This window comes from Aotus nancymaae, unplaced genomic scaffold, assembly GCF_030222135.1.
Source record: "Aotus nancymaae isolate 86718 unplaced genomic scaffold, 86718_ANA_hifiasm-v0.15.2.pri h1tg000051l, whole genome shotgun sequence".
Classification (NCBI taxonomy): Eukaryota; Metazoa; Chordata; class Mammalia; order Primates; family Aotidae; genus Aotus; species Aotus nancymaae.
Genome location: NW_026988465.1, coordinates 1,455,246 through 1,475,156, shown reverse-complemented (window position 1 = coordinate 1,475,156; position 19,911 = coordinate 1,455,246). Strand labels below are relative to the sequence as shown.

Below are 19,911 nucleotides of genomic sequence, written 5' to 3'. Positions count from 1 at the left end.
TCTCTACTAAAAATACAAAAAATTAGCTGGGCGTGGTGGCAGGTGCCTGTAATCCCAGCTACTTAGGAGGCTGAGGCAGGTGAATCACTTGAACCCGGGAGGTGGAGGTTGCAGTGAGCCGAGATCATGCCATTGCACTCCAGCCTGGGCAACAAGAGTGAAACTCTGTCTCAAAAAAACCCAAAACAACAACAACAGAAAAACTGGCACCAGATGCTGAGGCACATACCAAAAATAGAGGGATTACAAAGAAGTTTACATTATGAAGGAAGAGAACTCTACTGGTAGCCAGGTCTATTTCCCAGGGGGAGAAGAAAGGATTCTGGGAAACTTATAGCCTAAGAAAATATATCTACAGTCACTGATATACAAAAATATCTAATTACCCTGAAGTAATAACCACTAGTTGACAAATTCTACACTGTCACAATTGAAGAAAAATTCCATTCGGCTCTCTCAGTACCTAACTATTAAGTCAGAATAGGCAGCAATGAAAGATCCAGCTGTGTGAGAAAAGTCTTCAAATGAAAAGGTAAACATGCAGCAAAAGGAATCTGGGAAAAAACAAAATATAGGAAAGAAAACTATAAAGAACAAAAATCTCACAAAATAACCTTGCTATTGTCTGAGAGATAAGAAATACTATTTCCAGAAAGCAAGAATAAAACGTTAATTAAGTGGAACAATACAGAAAGCCCAACTGGAAAAAACAGAAAGAAAGAAAGCTCTCTTAGTAGCAATACTGGAAAGTAAAAATCAGTGGAATAACTATTTCAAAATTCTCAAGGAAAAATGATCTCAACCTGGAATTCTATTCTTTGCCTAATCAGCAATGAGAGTAAAAGGTTTAAGTTTTTCTTGAGACAGGGTCTTGCTCTGTTGGAGGGCAGTGGCGCAATCATGGTTTACCAAAGTCTCAACATTCCTGGCTCAAGCAATCCTCACACACCTTAGCCTCCCATGTAGTTGGGACTAGAAGCACTTACCACAATACCTGGCTAATTTTTTATTTTGTATAGAGATGGAGTCCTACTATGTTGCTCAGGCTGGTCCCCAAGTCCTGGGCTCAAGTAGTCCTCTGCCTTGGCTTCTCAAAGTGCTTAGATTATAGGCACGAGACACTGCACCGGGCCAAAAGCATTTTTTAGAGATATAAGGTCCCTGAAAAGTTCCTTCCATGTGATTTCCTCAGATAACTACTGGAAATGCATTTCCAAAACAAGAAGTAAAGCATGAAAAGACACTGGACACAGAAAACAAGAGAAACATGTTTCTCTCACATGAGAGAAACAAGGGAATAATATCAAGAGGATGACCACGGGAAAGCAACCCCACAAGGATTATCATATAAGCAGACCCTAGAGATCAGCTTGGAGCCAGAAGACTAGCAGTGTCAGAAGGAAGATCCTCTCTTCCCTCCTCCCCTGACTATTTGCTCAGCAATGAACACATACATGATCACAATGATTACACTGACTCTAGAAGAACAAAAAAGTATGATAAAAGTAGGCAAAAGAGAGAGAAAAAAAAAAGAGAAACATGGGTGAGGGGTAATATCAAAAACCCTCACTGTGGTTGGGTGCAGTGGCTCACGCTTGTAATCCCAGCACTTTGGGAGGCCAAGACGGTGGATCACTTGTGGTCAGGAGTTTGAGACCAGCCTGACCAACATAGTGAAACTCCATCTCTATTTAAACACACACACACATGCACACACACACACACACACACACACACACACACACACTAGCTGAGCATGGCAGCACGCCCACCTCTATAGTCCTAGCTACTTGAGAGGCTGAGGTAGGAGAATTGCTTGAACCCGGGAGGTGGAGGTTGCAGTGAGATTGTGCCACTGCACTCCAGCCTGGGCAACAGAGTGAGACTTTGTCTAAAATAAATAAATAAATAAAACCCCTCATTTTCCAGAGTATTCAGACCATGCACTTCCACTTCTAGGAATAGAGCATACAAAAATTCTGAGAGATATGTAAAGATGGTTACAACATAAGCCTTTGCTTTTTTAAAAATTATATTCATGTATTACCTCAATTAAAAATGTTAAAAGATTGGCAAATAGCCATTTATGTTTTATATTAAAATATTTCATGTATGTATGAATTTTAAAAAATGATTCCCTGCTTTATAAACTACCTTTCTGATTAACCTACTATTGACTACATATGCTTCACATAAAATGTTTTCAATGGTGAATTAAATAGGCCATTGCCAAAGTCTACAGTAACTATCAATATGCAAAATTAATATAAAATGTTAAGAAATTGGGCTACACATTAATTACTATATGATCCACCTTGCCAGTTTAAAAAAAAAAACCCAGGCCGGGTGCAGTGGCTCATGCCTGTAATCCCAGCACTCTGAGAGGCCAAGGTGCACGGATCACCTGAGGTTGGGAGTTCGAGGCCAGCCTGACCAACATGGAGAAAGCCCGTCTCCACTAAAAATACAAAATTAGCGAAGGAGGGTGGCGCATGCCTGTAATCCCAGCTACTCGGGAGGCTGAGACAGGAGAATTGCTTGAACCCAGGAGGCGGAGGTTGCAGTGAGTCGAGATCACGCCATTGCACTCCAGCCTGGGCAACAAGAGCGAAACTCCATCTCAAAAGTAAATAAATAAATAAATAAATCAGTAAGCCTGGCTCATTTAGTATTTATCTCTTATAAAAGAGAGAAAAAAGTCCTACATTTAAAAGATTAATTTTACTGCATCTTACATGAGCAATGATTTTTTTAAAAAACTCAAAGGAAACTATATAAAAGAAAACCCATGTGTAGAGATTGCTGGTAAAAGGAAACTACAGGACCACAACTACAATTTTTCAGAGAAACACGGTCTAAAAGAAAACCTACCACCTAAGCTCACTGGTGCTACAAAAACATTCAGAGTTTAATGAATCAAAAGGCTGATGTGTCTTTACCTTCTGCGAGGAGACCTGCTTCTTCTTCTTGGAGACCTGCTACGTCTGAGTGGGGAACGAGACCTCCTTCTAATGGGAGATCTACTTCTTCTTCGAGTTGGAGACCACCTATTGATGGGGCTGGCATCTTTTGATCTTTCGCGTCTACTGAGGATATCATCTCGAGGTCGTGTTCTTAAGGGGATCAAATACAAGTTAACCGAAAAATAAATGGAAGTAAATGATTTCTTTTTCTATATGCCAGGAACATCTGTAAGAAAAGGTACACTAACCTAAAGAGAGTGAACTCTGACTAATGTGTTTTGTAACAAAACTTATTCAGATGACCACAATGACATTTTGGTGTTATTGTAGACAAACAATGAAAGGTCTTATTTCCTCTGGTCCCACAAGTTGAAGAATTACTAAACGTTATTCATACCGATGAAGTCACAGATTCTAATTTGAAATAAACAACTCAAATAAAACCTGCCCAAGTAAGAATAATATTCCATTTACTCAAAAATTCCATTTCCATTGATGACTTTTTCTTTCTACATCTTGACATCTCTCCAATTAAGTCTTTTTTTTTGGATACAGGATGTTACTCTGTCACCTAGGCTGGAATGCAGTGGTGTGATCATGGCTCACTGCAGCCTTGACCTCCCAGGCTAAGGGAATCCTTCCACTTCAGCCCCCCTGAATAGCTGGAACCATAAAAGCATGCCACCACACCTGACTAATTTTTTTTTTGTAGAGATGGGGGGTCTCACTATGTTGCCCAGGCTGGTCTCGAACTCCTGGCCTCAACTGATCCTTCCTTGGCCTCCCAAAGTGCTGAGGTTACAGGTATGAGCCACCACGCTTGACCAAAAGTCTTATTTTTAATGTCAAGTATAATAGGCCAGGCACAGTGGTTCACACTTGCAATCCCAGCACTTTCAGAGGCTGAGGGAGGATCGCCTGAGCCCACCAGGTTGAGGCTTCAGTGAGCTGTGTTTGTGCCTTTGCAGCCTGGGTGACAGAGTGAGATCTTGACTCCAAAAACCCAAAAACAATAGCTAGGTGTGGTGGTTCACACTTGTAATCCCAGCACTTTGGGAAGCTGAGGCAGACGGATCACTTAAGCTCAGGAGTTTGAGACCAGCCTGGGTAACATGGTGAAACCCTATATCTACAAAAAATATAAAAATTAGCCAAGAGTGGTGGCATGGGCCTACAGTCCCAGCTACTAGGGAGGCTGAAGTGGGAGGACTGTGTGAGCCTGGGAGGCAGAGGTTGCAGGGAGCAGAGATCACGCCACTGCACTTCAGCCTGGGTGACAGGGTGTGACCCTGCTCCCCGCCAAAAAACCCCACAAAAACCCATCTTTTCAACACTTACTTCACAAGTACGTTTCAGTGAATTTTACTCTGGTTTAATGTGCTATTTGTATTACAACAAATCTTTCTACAACTTAATTTTTTAAAACAGGTTTTGAACATTTCTTAATGTTGGTCTAGTTTTGGACAGAACTATTCAATCTGGTCAGATTATAAATAGATTTGTCTCCATAATCAAATAATAACAATACAGTACTTTCCTCATTTATTATTATTATTTTTGCAATGGAGTTTTGCTCTTGTTGCCCAGGCTGGAGTGCAGTGGCACGATCTCGGCTCACCACAACCCCCCTCTTCCGAGTTCAAAGCGATTCTCCTGCCTCAACCTCCCAAGTAGCTGGGGTTATAGGAATGTGACACCATGCCCAGCTAATTTTGTTGGAGATGGGGTTTCTCCATCTTGGTGAGGCTGGTCTCAAACTCCTGACCTCAGGTGATCGACTCACCTCAGCCTCCCAAAGTGCTGGGATACAGGCATGAGCCACTGCACCTGGCTTTCCTCATTTAATAAAAACCTAAAAACACAACCTGCCTTGCATGTTTCAGTACAGTATACAGAACCCAAGAATCTTTCTCTGATCCAAAATGAGCAAGGTAGACTTTGATTCAGATCTGCGGTGCTTACTTCTTGACAGGGCCATCTGAGGAAACTATTTAATCTGCTCATACACACACACAGTCTCAAAGAGTAGTTAAAAAATATAAATGGGTGGGGTGCATTTGCTCATGCCCATAATCCCAGCAGTTTAGGAGGCTAAGGTGGGCAAATTACCTGAAGTCAAGAGTTCAAGATCAGTGTGGCCAACGTGGTGAAACCTTGTGTCTACTAAAAGTACAAAAAAAATTAGCTGGGTGTGGTGGCGCATGCCTGTAGTCCCAGCTGTTCAGGGAGGCTGAGGCAGAAGAATCGCTTGAAGCCAGGAGGCAGAGGTTGCAGTGAGTCAAGATGACGCCATTGCACTCCAGCCTGGGTGACAGAGGGAGACGCCATATCAAAAAAAAAAAAAAAAAAAAAAAATATATATATATATATGAATGGGATAAAGTAAACTAATAGAGAAGGAACAGAGTGTTGTCTGCTAAAATGCCACAAAAATAAAAATGTTCATTGTCACTAGCAATCTAAGAAATTTAGATTAAAACAATTTTGGGGTTTGATTTTTAAGAGTGACAAAATACTATATGGTATCCTGGTAATAAAGGTTTAGGAAAAAGGGCAGTTTACATCATCATAGAAACAGAAATTGATCTAACTTTCCTGGAAGGAAATTTGGCAATAACTTTCTAAAATGTAAATGTACGTACCCTGAGACTTTGTTGGTCCACTTCTACGAATCTATTCTATAAAGAAACCTCATGCATAACCAATGGACATCTTTGCATATAATAGTTAAAAAATGGAATCAATCTACATTTTTCATCAGTTTCAACAGGAGAATGATACTGTAATACATCTACACTGAAATACCAGTTGCTGTAAGGAAGAATGAAAAAGAATCTATATATATGTTTTGTCACAGAAATGTTTCCTGAGAAAAGCAAGTGACATGTGAATATATGACTCCAGTTTTGAAAAACAACAACAACAACAAAAAACACTTACATCCATATTATCATCTGTGCAAAGAAAGAGAGCTAAGGAAACATAAATTTCTAAGGAGTGGTAGTGGAGAGATGAAAAAGGAGCTAATTTACAGGTTTATTTGGATTTCTCTTTAATAAATATGTAGCACTTCTGTAATTTAAAAAAAATGTGTTTCAAATACTCAGCTCTAGTCCTTAACAAAATCCTCAAAATTTGCTCTTCAAACTGAAAGCAAACTGAAAGACCACCAGGATAATTAAGAAGCACTTGAGATAATAGAATCAGTAAAACTATAACTGCCTCAATCCAGGAAGCCAAAAGAAAAAGGGGCTATTTCGTTATAGTGCCACTCAGAAGTAAAGAACTGAGAATCTCTTAAGACATAGCACTTGGAAATAAAATTTGAAATTTCTCTGAAAATATGATGACTTCATTTTCAAGGTCAGTTTTTATTTATATCGATTCACAGAAAATATTAATATGAACACAGTAAATGGCTAAAAATTAATAACATCTTTACACAATATAAGCCAATTTCTTTTACTAAGCAAAACTTGGCTGACAATTTCATAATACTTAAATATTAAATATAAAAAAGATACTAAGAAATCAGTTTCTAAAGTAGGTTAAGTGGTATAAACACTCCTCCCCACAAATACTTTCACTCTATGATCCTAGGTAAACTATATAAATTCTGATTCTATTTCTTCATTTATAAATTAGGTATGAGAGCCCCTCCACCTCAAAAGTTAAGACAATCACATGAGGATTTATAAGAACTAAGACAGAATATATTATTCAAATAGTAAAAAAGGAAAAAAAAGTACAGAATAATTTCTTACACTATTCTTAAGCTTCAGAGATACTACTTTTCAACCATGAGATTATATGTATTAATACAAAATTTTCCATTTTAATTATACTTTAGGGACTGAAAAAATTCAGTATTTGTTTCTTTTTTTTTTTTTTTTTTTGAGATGGAGTTTTGCTCTTGTTACCCAGGCTGGAGTGCAATGGCGCGATCTCGGCTCACCACAACCTCCGCCTCCTGGGTTCAGGCAATTCTCCTGCCTCAGCCTCCTGAGTAGCTGGGATTACAGGCACGCGCCACCATGCCCAGCTAATTTTTTGTATTTTTAGTAGAGACGGGGTTTCACCATGTTGACCAGGATGGTCTCGATCTCTTGACCTCGTGATCCACCCGCCTCGGCCTCCCAAAGTGCTGGGATTACAGGTGTGAGCCACCGCGTCCGGCCGGTATTTGTTTCTATTTATATTATTAAAATATAAAACTCATGCAAATACAAGAGAATGAACAGAATACAATGTTAAAATGATTATTACCCTTCCCCCTTTTCAAAGTTAGGAATTTCAGCCTACACTGTTCAATGAAGCAATAATCCACTCTCTGCACACCCCCAATGAAGATTTATCAGCCAAATTACATGGATCAAAAGGAGTGCCTTAGCAAACTAGATATTAAATCAATGTGAAAAAAACCCAATGCCATCATCAAGCTCAGTATTTGTTAAACACCTATAATTGAAATGCTCATTCACAAAAGTACAAATATTAACATGGTTAATGGAATGGATTACTTGAAAGTATGAAACTCATTACTACTACATTTATTTTTACTTCCTACTTCATTTTTAATTGTCCACAAGTTCTAGTTTTCCCTTTAAAATCTTGGGAATTTGTAAAAAGCTTCAACATTTTTAGTTACCTTGGAGAAGAAAGTCGTCTCCTCTCTGGTTCTCTTCGTTTTCTTTCTAATGATCGGCTTTTGGCTCTTCTACCAGGAGACAGTGTTCGAGAGGGAGATTTGCTCTGCTTAGATCTTCTATCATTTAAAAGTGGAGACCTACTTCTTCTTGATTTATCACGTGGTTTTGGAGACAAACTTCTTCTTTTAGGACTACGACCAGGTCTTCTACTGGGTGACCTATTTTCTTTCCCAGACGAAGCATCTTTAGAGGGAGATTTAATTGGTTTCTTTTCTTTGTCAGTTTCAGACCGTTTTGATTTTCTCTCTTTGGACCGTGACCTTCTGTCTTTGGATTTACCTCTTAAATCAACTGGGGATCTGGATCTTTTACCTCGATCGCGACTTCTACTTTCATTTATAATGGGGGATTTTTTCCTATCTTTTGATTTACTTTTATCTTCAATTTTAACCTTATCATCAGTAGGAGACCTGGCCTTACCAACTTTCTCTTGAGATCGCCGCCTAAGGGCAGGGGATTTTGATTTTCTTGCTTGATCTTGAGACTTACTTCTTTTGGATGGGCTTTTAGATTTTTTCCTCTCCTTTGACTTGCTCCTAGTTGTTTTCTCTTTAACAATTTCAATACCCCCCTTGCTTTTCTTTTTATCAGACCTATGTCTAGTCCGTTCTTTGGATCTGCTTTTACTTCGTTTTTTTGTAGTATTTTTGTTGTCCATAAGTTCAAGTTTCCCCTTTGCACCTGAAGATCTAGTACTAGACCTATTTCCATTTCTTGCCTTTTCATGAATCTCCCCCTCCTCTTCAGAGCCAGATTCATAACCTTGTAAAATGAGCCCCATACCAGATTGGACCTTTCCTTCCATTAACTCATTATCAAGTTCAGCCTTAATCAAGGCTCTCTGTTTTTCCAAGTCTTCTAGCAAAGCTAAATCATCAAGTTTAGTTCTTTTTGCTGGAGACATACCCTCTTTATCAGAAGCATCAATAACCTCTTTTCTTTTGTGTTTCTTATGTTTATGCTTATGTTTATGTTTTTTATCCTTGTCTTCTTCTGAGGAATGTTTATGTTTCTTATGTTTACTTCTGTGTTTATGCTTCTTTTTTTTGTGACGACTGTGCTTATTTTGAGATTGGTCTTCTGATATTTCTCCATTTTCTTCATTTATACTCTTTTCAGAATTAGCATCTTCCATCCTATAAATGTAGAAAAAACATTTTAAAATCATATCATTTATTAAGTATTCAAAGAGTCAAAACAAAATAACAATAATGAGAAAATACACCTCAATGTAATACATGAAGTTAGTCACTAAAATTTTTTCAGAACACCTTCAGACATTTTATTTCAAAGAAGGTATACGGCAAGAATGGAATTGGATGGTGTTAGAACTTTAATGTGTTTCTAACGGTTGAACTCACCAAAAGTGTTAAAGGAAATACCTAATGGAGTGAGCTTACAAATTACAGGTTAGAGAAAAAGGGAAAAACAAACCGGGCACAGCAAAACCTCATTACTATTGATTTAGTTAAAACAGCCACTCAGTAACTTAATTTTTAAAACAACTTTTCTCACACATTAACAACCAAAGGGGCCCATTTTCTTTTTTAATAAGACCTATTAACTATTAACATACACACTGGCAGACTCATTTCCTTCTTAACTTGAAATTTATAAAACTTGGTGTCTTTACAATAAACCTAGCAGGTCACTTGTTTTGAGCAGATTTCATCTTATATCCTTAAAAAAAAGGAAAACACTCTAGAGCCAATACTGAGCTATATGCAAAATAAGCAATCAACGTGCACTGGTAGCTGATACTGACGATGGGTGACACATCCCCCAAAGTTAAATCTTCAAAGAGAACTAAACCAGAAGTTAGGACTCCTGGCTTGTAGTTGCCACTAAGCAGTCATATGACATTAGGTTGAACCACATAGAAGGGTCTTTTGTAAGTGAACAAGTTTAATATCGGTAATTTAATACAGTTCAACCCAATATTCATTCAGCAAGTGATTTAATCTCTCTGAATTTCAAATGAGGAGTCAGTTTCCCAAAATACATTCATGCAAATACATTTATGCCATGCAAAAAATAAACAATTAACTAAAGTGGGGTGATTCTGTGCTTAAATGCTTGGCTTATGCTGAGTTAAAGAGTTTATGATTCTAAATTATTTTATCAAGTCCTTGGTGTTTAATAATCCCAGGTTAAATACTTGTACAAAAGCATTATTTAACTTTTCCTTTAAAAGTCACTCCATAATAAACCATCACATCCTAGAATATGAGACCAAAAGTGGCCTTAAATTATCTAGATTCAAGCCATCATACTATTTTTGGAGGAAGCTATCGATTATTTTGTCAGGTCTTCATATTATATACCCCTATAAATTTTTAGTAAGTTTATCCTTGCAAACTAAGAATCCATCAGTCTACTAACAACCTCTTTAACTAAAAAAAAAAACCTCACCAACCACAGGTGAGCATCAAGCCAAGTGGCAGGAAAACAGATGTACAAGCCGGGAGCAGTGACTCATGCCTGTAATCCCAGCACTTTGTGAGGCTGAGGCGGGTGGATCACCTGAGGTCAGGAGTTCGAGACCAGCCTGACTAACATGGTGAAACCGTCTCTACTAAAAATAGAAAAATTAGCCAGGTATAGCGGCGGGCACCTGTAATATCAGCTACTCCGAACGCTGAGGTCGCAAAGAGCCAAGATCGCGCCGTTGCACTCCAGTCTGGGTGAGAATGAGACTTGATCTCAAAAAAAAAGAAAAAGAAAAAAGAAAACAGATGTACAAAACCAGTATTTGCCTCCCTCAAAGATAATAAAGTCCAGTGGAAAACAAAGTCATATGACGTAACCACAAAATACTGGAGAAGTGCAGTGATGAAGACTTGAATAGGGGCATTATGGAACACTGAAGGATCACCTAAACTCATTTTGAGAATGGTCAGGGATGGTGTTTTGTAGATCACAGAAAGAATTTGTTAAGCAGGGACTTTAGGAGGAGAGAAGAAATGTTTACTGAGAAGGGACAGGGATTAAAAAATAAAGGTTAGTCCACGCACAACGGCTCACACCTATAATCCCAGCACTAAAAAAGGCCAAGGCGATAGGATCGCTTGAACCCAGGAGTTCAAATTGAGACAAGCCTGGGCAACATAGTGAGACCTCATCTCTACTAAAAATCAAAAAAATTAGCTAGGTGTGGCAGTGCAAACTTGTAGTCCCAGGTACTCAGGAGGCTGAGGTGAAAGGATTGCTTTAGCCTGGGAGGTCAAGGCTGCAGTGAACCATGATCACGCCACAGCACTCCAGTCTGAGTAACAGAGCAAGACCCTGTCTTAAAAAAAAAAAAAAGTTGGATAACACTGCCCTAGAGAATGAGTAAGGAATTAACAAGAAAGGGAAAAAGGGGCATTTCAGATAGAGCATGAAGGTTACAAAAGGCAGTTACATATAGCAAACTTCAAGTACATCAGTGTTGTGAAAGACACTGAGGTTAAGATTCTAAGTCGGGAAAAAAAAAAGATTCTAAGTGGAGCCAGGCATGGTGCTGCACACCTGTAGTCCCAGCTACTCAGGAGGCTGAGGCTGAAGATCACTTGAGCCCAAGAGTTTGCAGCTGCAATGACCTATGATCACACCACTGCACTCCAGCCTAGGGAACAGAGAGAACTCTCCAAAGATTCCAAGAAGATACCAATTCCAGAAGATGACAAAATAGTATATGATTCTAAGAGTGAGTGGTTGAGTGAGAATTAAAGGTTCACTGAAGTCCCAGAGGCTCAGGAACTGCAAAAGTAGTTTGTCTAGCCAGGTCTCACAGTCTTGAATAAACTTGTTGGGAGAAAAATGGGGGAGAGAATGGTGGTATAATTGAGAAGTTATTAGTTGATGACGATGAGGGGAAGTGAAAAACACACAGCCACTACAGGGTAGCTCACTCAAAGAACTTTGATTTTTGGCTGTCAGAACTGCCAACTTCCATTTCTGGCTGGAAAAGGTATTTAAGAGATGTGCAAGAGAAGCTATGTCCTCTAGTGAAAGTCAGGTTTTAATTTGGGTTAACTGCTCTCTAATGGAGTATGAGAAGACACAGGGCAAGTACAGTACTGTTTTCTGGACATTAATTTTTCTCAAAGACTTGGAAAAAGTACAGTATCTTGGTATTTAAAAAATACCATCAGGCCATGTGCAGTAGTTCACACTTGTAACCCCAACACTTTGCGAGGCCAAGGTGGGAGGATTCCTTGAGCCTAGGAGTTCAAGACAAGCTGGGCACCACAGTGAGACCCTATCTCTACAAAAAAATTTAAATTAGCTGGGTGTGGTAGCATGTTCTTACAGTCTCAGCTATTCAAAAGGCTAAGGTAGGATCACTTGAGCCCAGGAGTTAAAGGCTGCAGTGAGTCATGATCATGCTACTGCACTCCAGCCTGGGCAACAAAGGAAGACCTATCTCAAAAATACAAACAAATAAAAACAACAACAATAAAAACAAAACACCATCATTGCTTTATTATGGAAAGGAAAGAAGTCACACAGATTTAAGTAAAAGATTCCAAGACATGTCAACTTTGTTCTTCATATAGGCTATAATCTCATCCCCTTTCCCCAGAAATCTCCCATCTCATAATCCAGGTCTTTTTTTTTCCTGAACCTTGACTTACAGGGGAAAACGTCTAAGAAAAAATTAAGTTTATTGAAGTTATGAAACTAGGAGAGTCTTTAAAGATTGAGAATGATCTTCAGGCATATAAAATCTAAGTGCCCAAAATACAAAATTCTAGTCACTAAGCTCAAATTCAAAACTCCCTGAAGTTTTGAGTTTTAATTCAAGACTGTCCTCAAGATAAAGGATAGTTGAGTGGTTAAGCAGTCTCTGGAGCCAAACTGCCTGGGTTCAAATCCTGGTTCCATTACTTACTAGTTGTGTGGCCTTGGCAAGTGATCCTCAGGCATCTCATCCACAAAATGGAGAAAATAGTACCTATCTGAAGAGGTATTGTGAAGTTTACATGGGTGACTAGATATTAAATGCTTATGACAGTGCCTACCACAGACCAGTTCCCCCCATAAATAAGCTATTATTATTGTATAGATGCTGGATAGTTATGTTTATTCACAAAAACCCAGTGGAGCCGAGGGGGCTGCTAATAAGAATGTTATTTTAAGGAATACCATGAAAGAGCATAGATTCTGGAGTGAAACTCCCTGGTTTAAATGCTGCCTCCAACATGACAAAGCTATTGTAATTTTACGCAAGTTTTTCTTCTGTTCCTCAGTTTCCTCAACTGTAAAAAATGGGGAAATAGTACGGACAAATCATAAACTTATGATAATTAAATGAGTTCATAGTATAAAAAGCTGTCAAACTAAGTGTTCAAGTCTCTCCATTTGAGTTGAGACTTTGAGGTTCAAGGAGGTTTAAGGGACTTGCCTAAGGTCACACATACAACAAGCCAGTGAGAAGGCTGGCATTCCAAGTCATTCAAAAGATCTTCCATTTGCTTAAGGTGCTTTCAAAAGTCAGATTATGTCACTACTCTTTGTGAAACTTTATTGCTTTCTACCTTATTCAGAGCAAAAGGTCCTATACCCACAGGCCCAATATCCCCAACACTCTAAACCTAATACTCTTCTTCCACCATCACCCTGTTCCAGCCACACCATGTTCATTGAACAGGCAAACTCCCATCTCAGGTACGTGGTACCTGTTTCTCCTGCCAGGAATGCTTTCCCCCAATACATGCATTCCTGGCTACCTTTGACTACCTTAGGTCTCTGCTTAATCATCACTTTCTCAAACAAGTTTTCCTGATCAATTCATTTTTAAATGCAAACCCACACCACTGCACACATGTTCTCCTTCTGTCCTTAACATTTTTCTCCAAAGCAATTGTTACCACTAATATAATTCTTATTTGTCTCTCCCTATCATAATGTAAGCACTATATGAGCAGAATTTTCATTTTAGTTCACTGCTCTAAGGGCCTAGATTAATCTATAGCAGGTGCTCAATAAGTATTGTTTGTGTCAATGATATATATAGAACAATATAAGGCTGGGAATGGTGGCTCACACCTGTAATCCCAGCACTTTGGGAGGCCAAGGCAGGTGATCACTTGAAGTCAGAAGTTCCAAGACCAGCCTGGCAACATGGTGAAACCCCACCTCTAGAAAAATACAAAAACTCAGCCAGGCATAGTGGCGGATGCCTGTAATCCCAGCTATTCCAGAGGCTGAGGTAGGAGCACTTGAACCCGGAAGGCAGAGGTTACAGTTAGCCAAGATCGTCCCATTGCACTCCAGCCTGGGTAACAGAGCAAGACTCCATCTCAACAACAAGAACAAGAAAAAACATATACAAATTGTATAAAGCTGGTTTATACTATCACAGACTCTCAGCACTTGAAAGTTACTATTTTGTTTTTGCTCAGTTTTATCTCCAGCACCTCACAGTACACATACATGGTAGGCACCCAACTATTTTTGCATGTGTAATATTCAAAATGATTTATATTTCATTGACCCCCACAAACGAAAATCAGTTTTCTGAACCTATCTTTTCTAATGCTAACAACTTACAAAGTCTTAGGAGTTTCATTTAAAATTAAGAGTTTACCCATAGAGGAATCAACTTCTATCAAAAGAAAATCGAGCTCCTCCTAGAGCTTCAGGGAATCAGAAATACAACATGATGACCATTATCACTGTAAGGAGAGTCATTCCAGTGAGTGACTAGTTCCCACTGTAAATTAATCAGTATTATCTCTAGAAATATTGAGTAGGTTCCTGCTAAAAATGCTACCAACTCGAGTTAATTAGGTTAACCTTAATTATAGTGTTTTCTGATACAGGGGCTAGGCATACAATGAATCTTTCAGTTTCAGTTGATCTCTCAATGCAAATACAGAAAGTAACAACTAAAGTCTCACCAGGGAAACCTGGAAAATTTGGAACAGTGAGTATAATGTATCACATCCAATGGGCTTATGCTAAAATAGCTAAATTAGGTTCAGTATCAACGACTTTCTTCTAAAGCTAAAGGAAATGGTTTCTTGTTAAGAAACCTAATGGTCATCCTGGACAGTTTATACTAACAATAAATATAGATTATATACATTCATTTATATAAATTTATGCTTTAACATTTACATTTTACAACGTATCCTACATTTAGTCAAGTAGATGCGTATACCAACCTGGTCTGCAACAGGTTTATCACAAAACAAATATTTATTGAGAACCTATTGAGTACTGAATAACATCTTTCAGATCACAGCATTTGGAAGCAAAGGTATATGAGAAGTGCAAACAACATGAGGGTGCTTAATAGCATCCGTTTATATGCTTTGTTTAGTTTTTACACTTAAAGAAAGAAAAAAAAATCCAAGTCTTGAAGCATCCAGCACAATGAATGAAAATAATCATGGCAGAACTTTTAAAATAATATAGTCACAGTCAGGCACAGTGGCTCACTCCTGTAATCCCAGCACTTTGGGAGGCCGAGACAGGCAGATCACCTGAGGTTAGGAGGAGTTCAAGACTAGGCTGACCAACAAGGCGAAATCCCGTCTACTAAAAATACAAAAGTTAGCAGGGTGTGGTGGTGCATGCCTGTAATCTCTGCTATTTGGGAGACAGAGACAGGAGAATTGCTTGAACAAAGGAGGCAGAGGTTGCAGTGAGTCGAGATTGTGCCACTGCACTCCAGCCTGGGTGACACTCCATCTCAAATAAAATAAAATTAAGTCATCAATCACCAACCACTAGTGTTATTGTAATTTCTTTTACATTTTTTCCCCAAAGAATAGTCTTAGTGAATTTATTTGGTAGGCATTCAAAATACAGAGACAGAGAACTGACTGATTTAAATTTGTGTATGAATAAAACCGTTTTTAAGCTGGATAATTCTTAAAAAAAATTTTTAGTGGTGAGCAAAGTGGACACCACTGCTACTTTACCAGAAAAGTAATAGTTTAGACCTATTTCTCTGACAAGTCAAAATGTATGTATTTTTTTTAAGAAACTGGGTCTCGCTATGTTGCTTGGGCTGGATTTGAACTCCTAGGCTCAAATGATCCTCCCGTCTTGACTCCCTAGTACCTGCAGCACTTTGGGAGGCTGAGGCAGGAGGATCACTTGAGCCCAGTAGTTCAAGAACAGCCAGGGCAACATGGGAAGACTGCTTCTACAAAAACATTTAAAAATTAGTTGGGCATGGTGGAGCAGGCCTGTGGCCCCAGCTACTCTGGAGGCTGGGGCAGGAGGATCACTTGAGGTCAAGGTTATAATGAGCCATGACAGTGTCATCTGTTGACCTGGGTGATAAGAGCTTGTGTTTCAAAAACAAATAAAATGAATAAAAAGAATTAATGTGGATATAAAAAATCAGAATGGGTTCAAAAGACCAACTAGTCTTAAAACAAACCTTCTTTCTGGTGTTCCCTTTGCCAAAGCAGGTTTGAGAAATTAGGTTTCAACAAATTACACGTCACATCAAAAAATGGATCTTTCTGGGACAGCGGAAAAAAATAAAAATCATTTCAAACTTGAAAAGCAATTTAAAAAGAAGTAGCATTGTATAGTGGGAGGCCAGACAGTACAACAGTTAGCAGCAGGGCTTTAGAACCAGACTGCCAGAGTTCAAATGGATGTGCCACTTAGTGTGACCTTGAGCAAGCTACTTAATTTCTCTGTGCTTCAGTTTTATCCTCTCTAAAATAAGGAAAATAAAACTATCCACCTCAACAGGGTTGTTAAAATAGCTAAAGCCTTCAGGGAGCTTAAAGGCTACTTTTTATATTTATTCTTTCTAAATTTTTCTATTTTGAATAGATTCCATGTAACTGTAAACTACTCAATGTCCTCTAAAGAACTGTTGTAGACACTATATTCAGGGACTCACTATAAGCACCAGGCATAGTGCTTGCTTTGGTATCAAACTGTTATCTTCTTTGTTAAATACTTTCAAACTACTGAAAGTGAGACATATACAGACCAAATAATCCATTTACACCAAGTATTGTGTGGGAAGGGAAGGGAAACTAAATATTATGTCAGTGTTATTTATCCAGGAGAGACCTAAATATGTATTTTTAAAATTATTAACTCTAATATTTGAATACAGTATGTGAATAAAATATGGCTGACTCACTCCTCAAAATGAATGTGAAACATCCCTAAAATCAAATAAATGGACATAATACCATAAAACTTTTCAGATTAGTAGAAAATGTAGCTGCATAGCATGAGATCTGCACTATATTGGCTTAGCACAAGCAACACTGTAGCTGTGCCACACAATGAACTGGTGAGAAACAGTAAGAGGCTAAAGCTAGTTTAAAACTTTAGAATCTCTGCTAAGTCAAATTGTGAAAAAAATACAGCAGCTTTCAAAAGGTCTTAATAAAACATTCCATTTCTCTGCCTAGCTGAATAAAGCTGATGACTGAGGAGCCCAAAACTGGATGCACAGCAATGAAGTGTCAGGTGGCAAAGATTTCTCCTATCGCTCAGTTACAAGTTGCTGGGAGACTATACCTCTTTCTAAGATGGCTGGAAACAGATCAGAGAGTGCAGATGCAAAAAAAAAAAAAAAAAGTCGCTATGCAAATACTGCCGTTAAATCCATTCTCTTTTAAGGTTCTTGAGTTTTCCTACGACTGACATGAAAAGCAAAATACTGCTTTTAGTTAAGCAAGGGTTGTTGGCCTTTGCAGCATACACAAGTTTTTTTTTTTTTTCATTTGGCCCATGGATTCTTATATTAGCTTAATTATAGACATAAAGTGGTTTGGCAGTAGCTAGCAATTCCCACTACTCCTTCCACTCGTCCTCCTAAAGAAGGGTTATAAACCCAGACAAAAAAAAAAACCCAAGCCTCAAAATCAAAGACTCTATCTTTCTTTGCCTCGAGTTTGCAAGTTGGTAAAAAAGCTGCCGGTAGGCAGTCAAAAACAAAACAAAACGATACCCGGTGACTGCTGGACTAAAGAACACAAGGTGATGAGACAGAGTATCCCGCTGGCCACAGACTAGCTTCAGCATGATCAGAGTGTGACCCTAGCCCCTCCTCTCTCTGCTTTCAGGTCCTAAAGTGACACCAGTATAAGGACGACTAGGGGTACCGCATGAGGAAGAAAAGACTTCGCGCTTGCCCCGCCTGCCGCCACTGACCCTCGTGTCCCCAACACCGATGCCGCTAAGTGCTGCGGCCAGGGAGATCTGCTGGGTCCCCAAGGGAGGAATAGTAAGGCGCGATTTCACTGCCGCGGCAGTCGCCACGCGTACCGGACCTGTAGAGGCCGCTCGCGCCTACGCCTCCCGGGGCAACGACGCGCGGCAGGCCGCGGCCGCCTTCGCCCCAACAGCGGCGGCCTCCAGGAAAATGAAGCTCGAAGGCCTTCTGCTCCCCATGCCTCCCACCCCACAACGAATCGCGCCGGAAAAGGCAAAGTTTGACTCTCGCCGTTAGGCCCGAACTTTCCCGCCCGCCAGTTGCAGCTCTCCGTCGTCTCCCACTCGGCAGTCCCCGGGCTCCAGCCTCTGGCCCACTCACAGAGATTACTTACTCTGGTTGCTCCCGCAGCGACTGGGTCTCCGCGGCGGCCATCTTGAACTTCCTGACTCCTCGGCGGCGGTGGCGGTGGCGGCAGCGACTCCCGGACGGTGGAAGGTAGTGTAAGTGGAGGAAGAAGGAAAAGAGCTGTCGCGCATGTGCCGACGGCCTTGGGAAGACTGGAGTTCTGAGTCCGCGCTAAGAATCCGGATATAAAACCCTACGTCCTGGAGGGGCGGAGGGCGTCATGTCGCAACTTCCGGGAGCATGGTGGGCGGTCCTGCTAAGGATTGAGGGCGTGTGTCCAGGTTGAGCTCTTTGGTCAATGCTGAAAATGGACGTTTAGTTATGGAAGCCCGCTGACGAGGGAAGCAAAGAGAGAGGGATGTCGGCTTCGGCGGTGCGGTTCCGAGAAATAATTGGCTATGGGGACTAGAAGTTGAGTAAAAATTCTCTTAAATTCGGTCAAACAAATTGATTTTTGCCCTGGTCGGTGTTAGAGAGTAAATGCTTAACCACCTTTCTAGATAGCTCAACTGAATTAACATTAACTTCCCGAGAAAGTGCATAGAAAGGCATTTTAAAATACTGTAAATTAGGTCTGCACCTCGAACGTAAATATCTTTAAATGTGGAACTGTTACTATATTTGACATTGAACATCTTTTCAACTTTACACAGTTCAAGGGTGACATGATTCAGGAGTTGTTCAGTTCGTTGTTTCTGTACCTGGAACATGTAATTTTTGGGGGTCCAAGTTGCTTTATGTGATTTTGTTTTTTTCTGTAATGACTCTACAGTAATGGGATTAAATGGAATTTAGGGAAAACATTTACTGGCTCTTGGAGAGCTCTTAGTACCAATTAGGTTAATTAGGTTATTTAATTACTCTTTTAAAACATATATTTCTCGGCCGGGCGCTGTGGCTCACGCCTGTAATCCCAGCACCTTGGGAGGCTGAGGTCATCAGTTCGAGACTAGCCTGGCCAACATGGTGAAACCACATCTCTATTAAAAATATAAAAAATTAAAAATGCAAAAAAAATTATCCAGGCGTGGTGGCGCGCGCCTGTAATCCCAGCTACTCTGGAGGCTGAGGCAGGAGAATCGTTCGAACCCGGTTGGCGGAGGTTGCACTGAGATCGTGCCACTGCACTCCAGCCTGGGCGGCAGAGCGAGAATGACTCCGTCTAAGAAAAAAAAAAAAAAAAATTCTCCATACTTTGGAACCTAAAAGCAGCGTGACGATCACTTTCATTCTTGTAATCATGGAGTTTTCGTTTGTCCTAGAAAACTGGGTTCGGAATCTCCACGCTCCATATATATCTCTTGATTTTCAGGGGAGAAGGGTTTCAAATGTTCGTAATTACAAAATGTCTCTGGTTGGCTGAATTCCAAACGTTTTGAAATCGTAAGGCCGGGCGCAGTGGCTCACGCCTGCAATCCTAGCACTTTAGGTGACCAAGGCGGGCGGATTGCCGGAGCTCAAGAGTTCGAGTCCAGCCTGGCCAACATAGCGAAACCCTGTCTCTATTAGCCGGCGTGGTGGCACCCGTAGTCCCATCTACTCAGGAGACTGAGGCAGAAGAATCACTTGACTCCAGGAAGCGGAGGTTGCAGTAAGCTGAGATCGCGCCACGGCACTCCAGCCTGGAGTGCGACTTATCTCCAAGAAAAATAAAAATCAAATGTTAGTTTTCATGGACTCTATTAATAACGTAAAAGAG

At 40.0% G+C, this 19,911-nt stretch overlaps 1 protein-coding gene across 21 annotated transcripts in view; it reads right to left on the bottom strand.

Annotated features, from left to right (window-relative positions):
- Positions 1-18,404, bottom strand: part of PRP4K (pre-mRNA processing factor kinase PRP4K) — a 42,481-nt gene extending 24,077 nt beyond the window's left edge. For all 21 annotated transcript variants that reach the window (XR_010337503.1, XR_010337507.1, XR_010337509.1 and 18 more), the window contains exons 1-3: positions 18,199-18,404; positions 7,612-8,808; positions 2,940-3,113 (exon numbers count right to left, since the gene is read on the bottom strand). Coding sequence is in view for 1 of the 21 variants with exons in the window: in XM_064362944.1 (XP_064219014.1) it covers positions 2,940-3,113; positions 7,612-8,808; positions 18,199-18,239 (1,412 nt within the window). In the remaining 20 variants the exon portion in view is untranslated. The remainder of the gene's footprint in view (positions 1-2,939; positions 3,114-7,611; positions 8,809-18,198) is intronic.
- Positions 18,405-19,911: the final 1,507 nt, after the last annotated feature.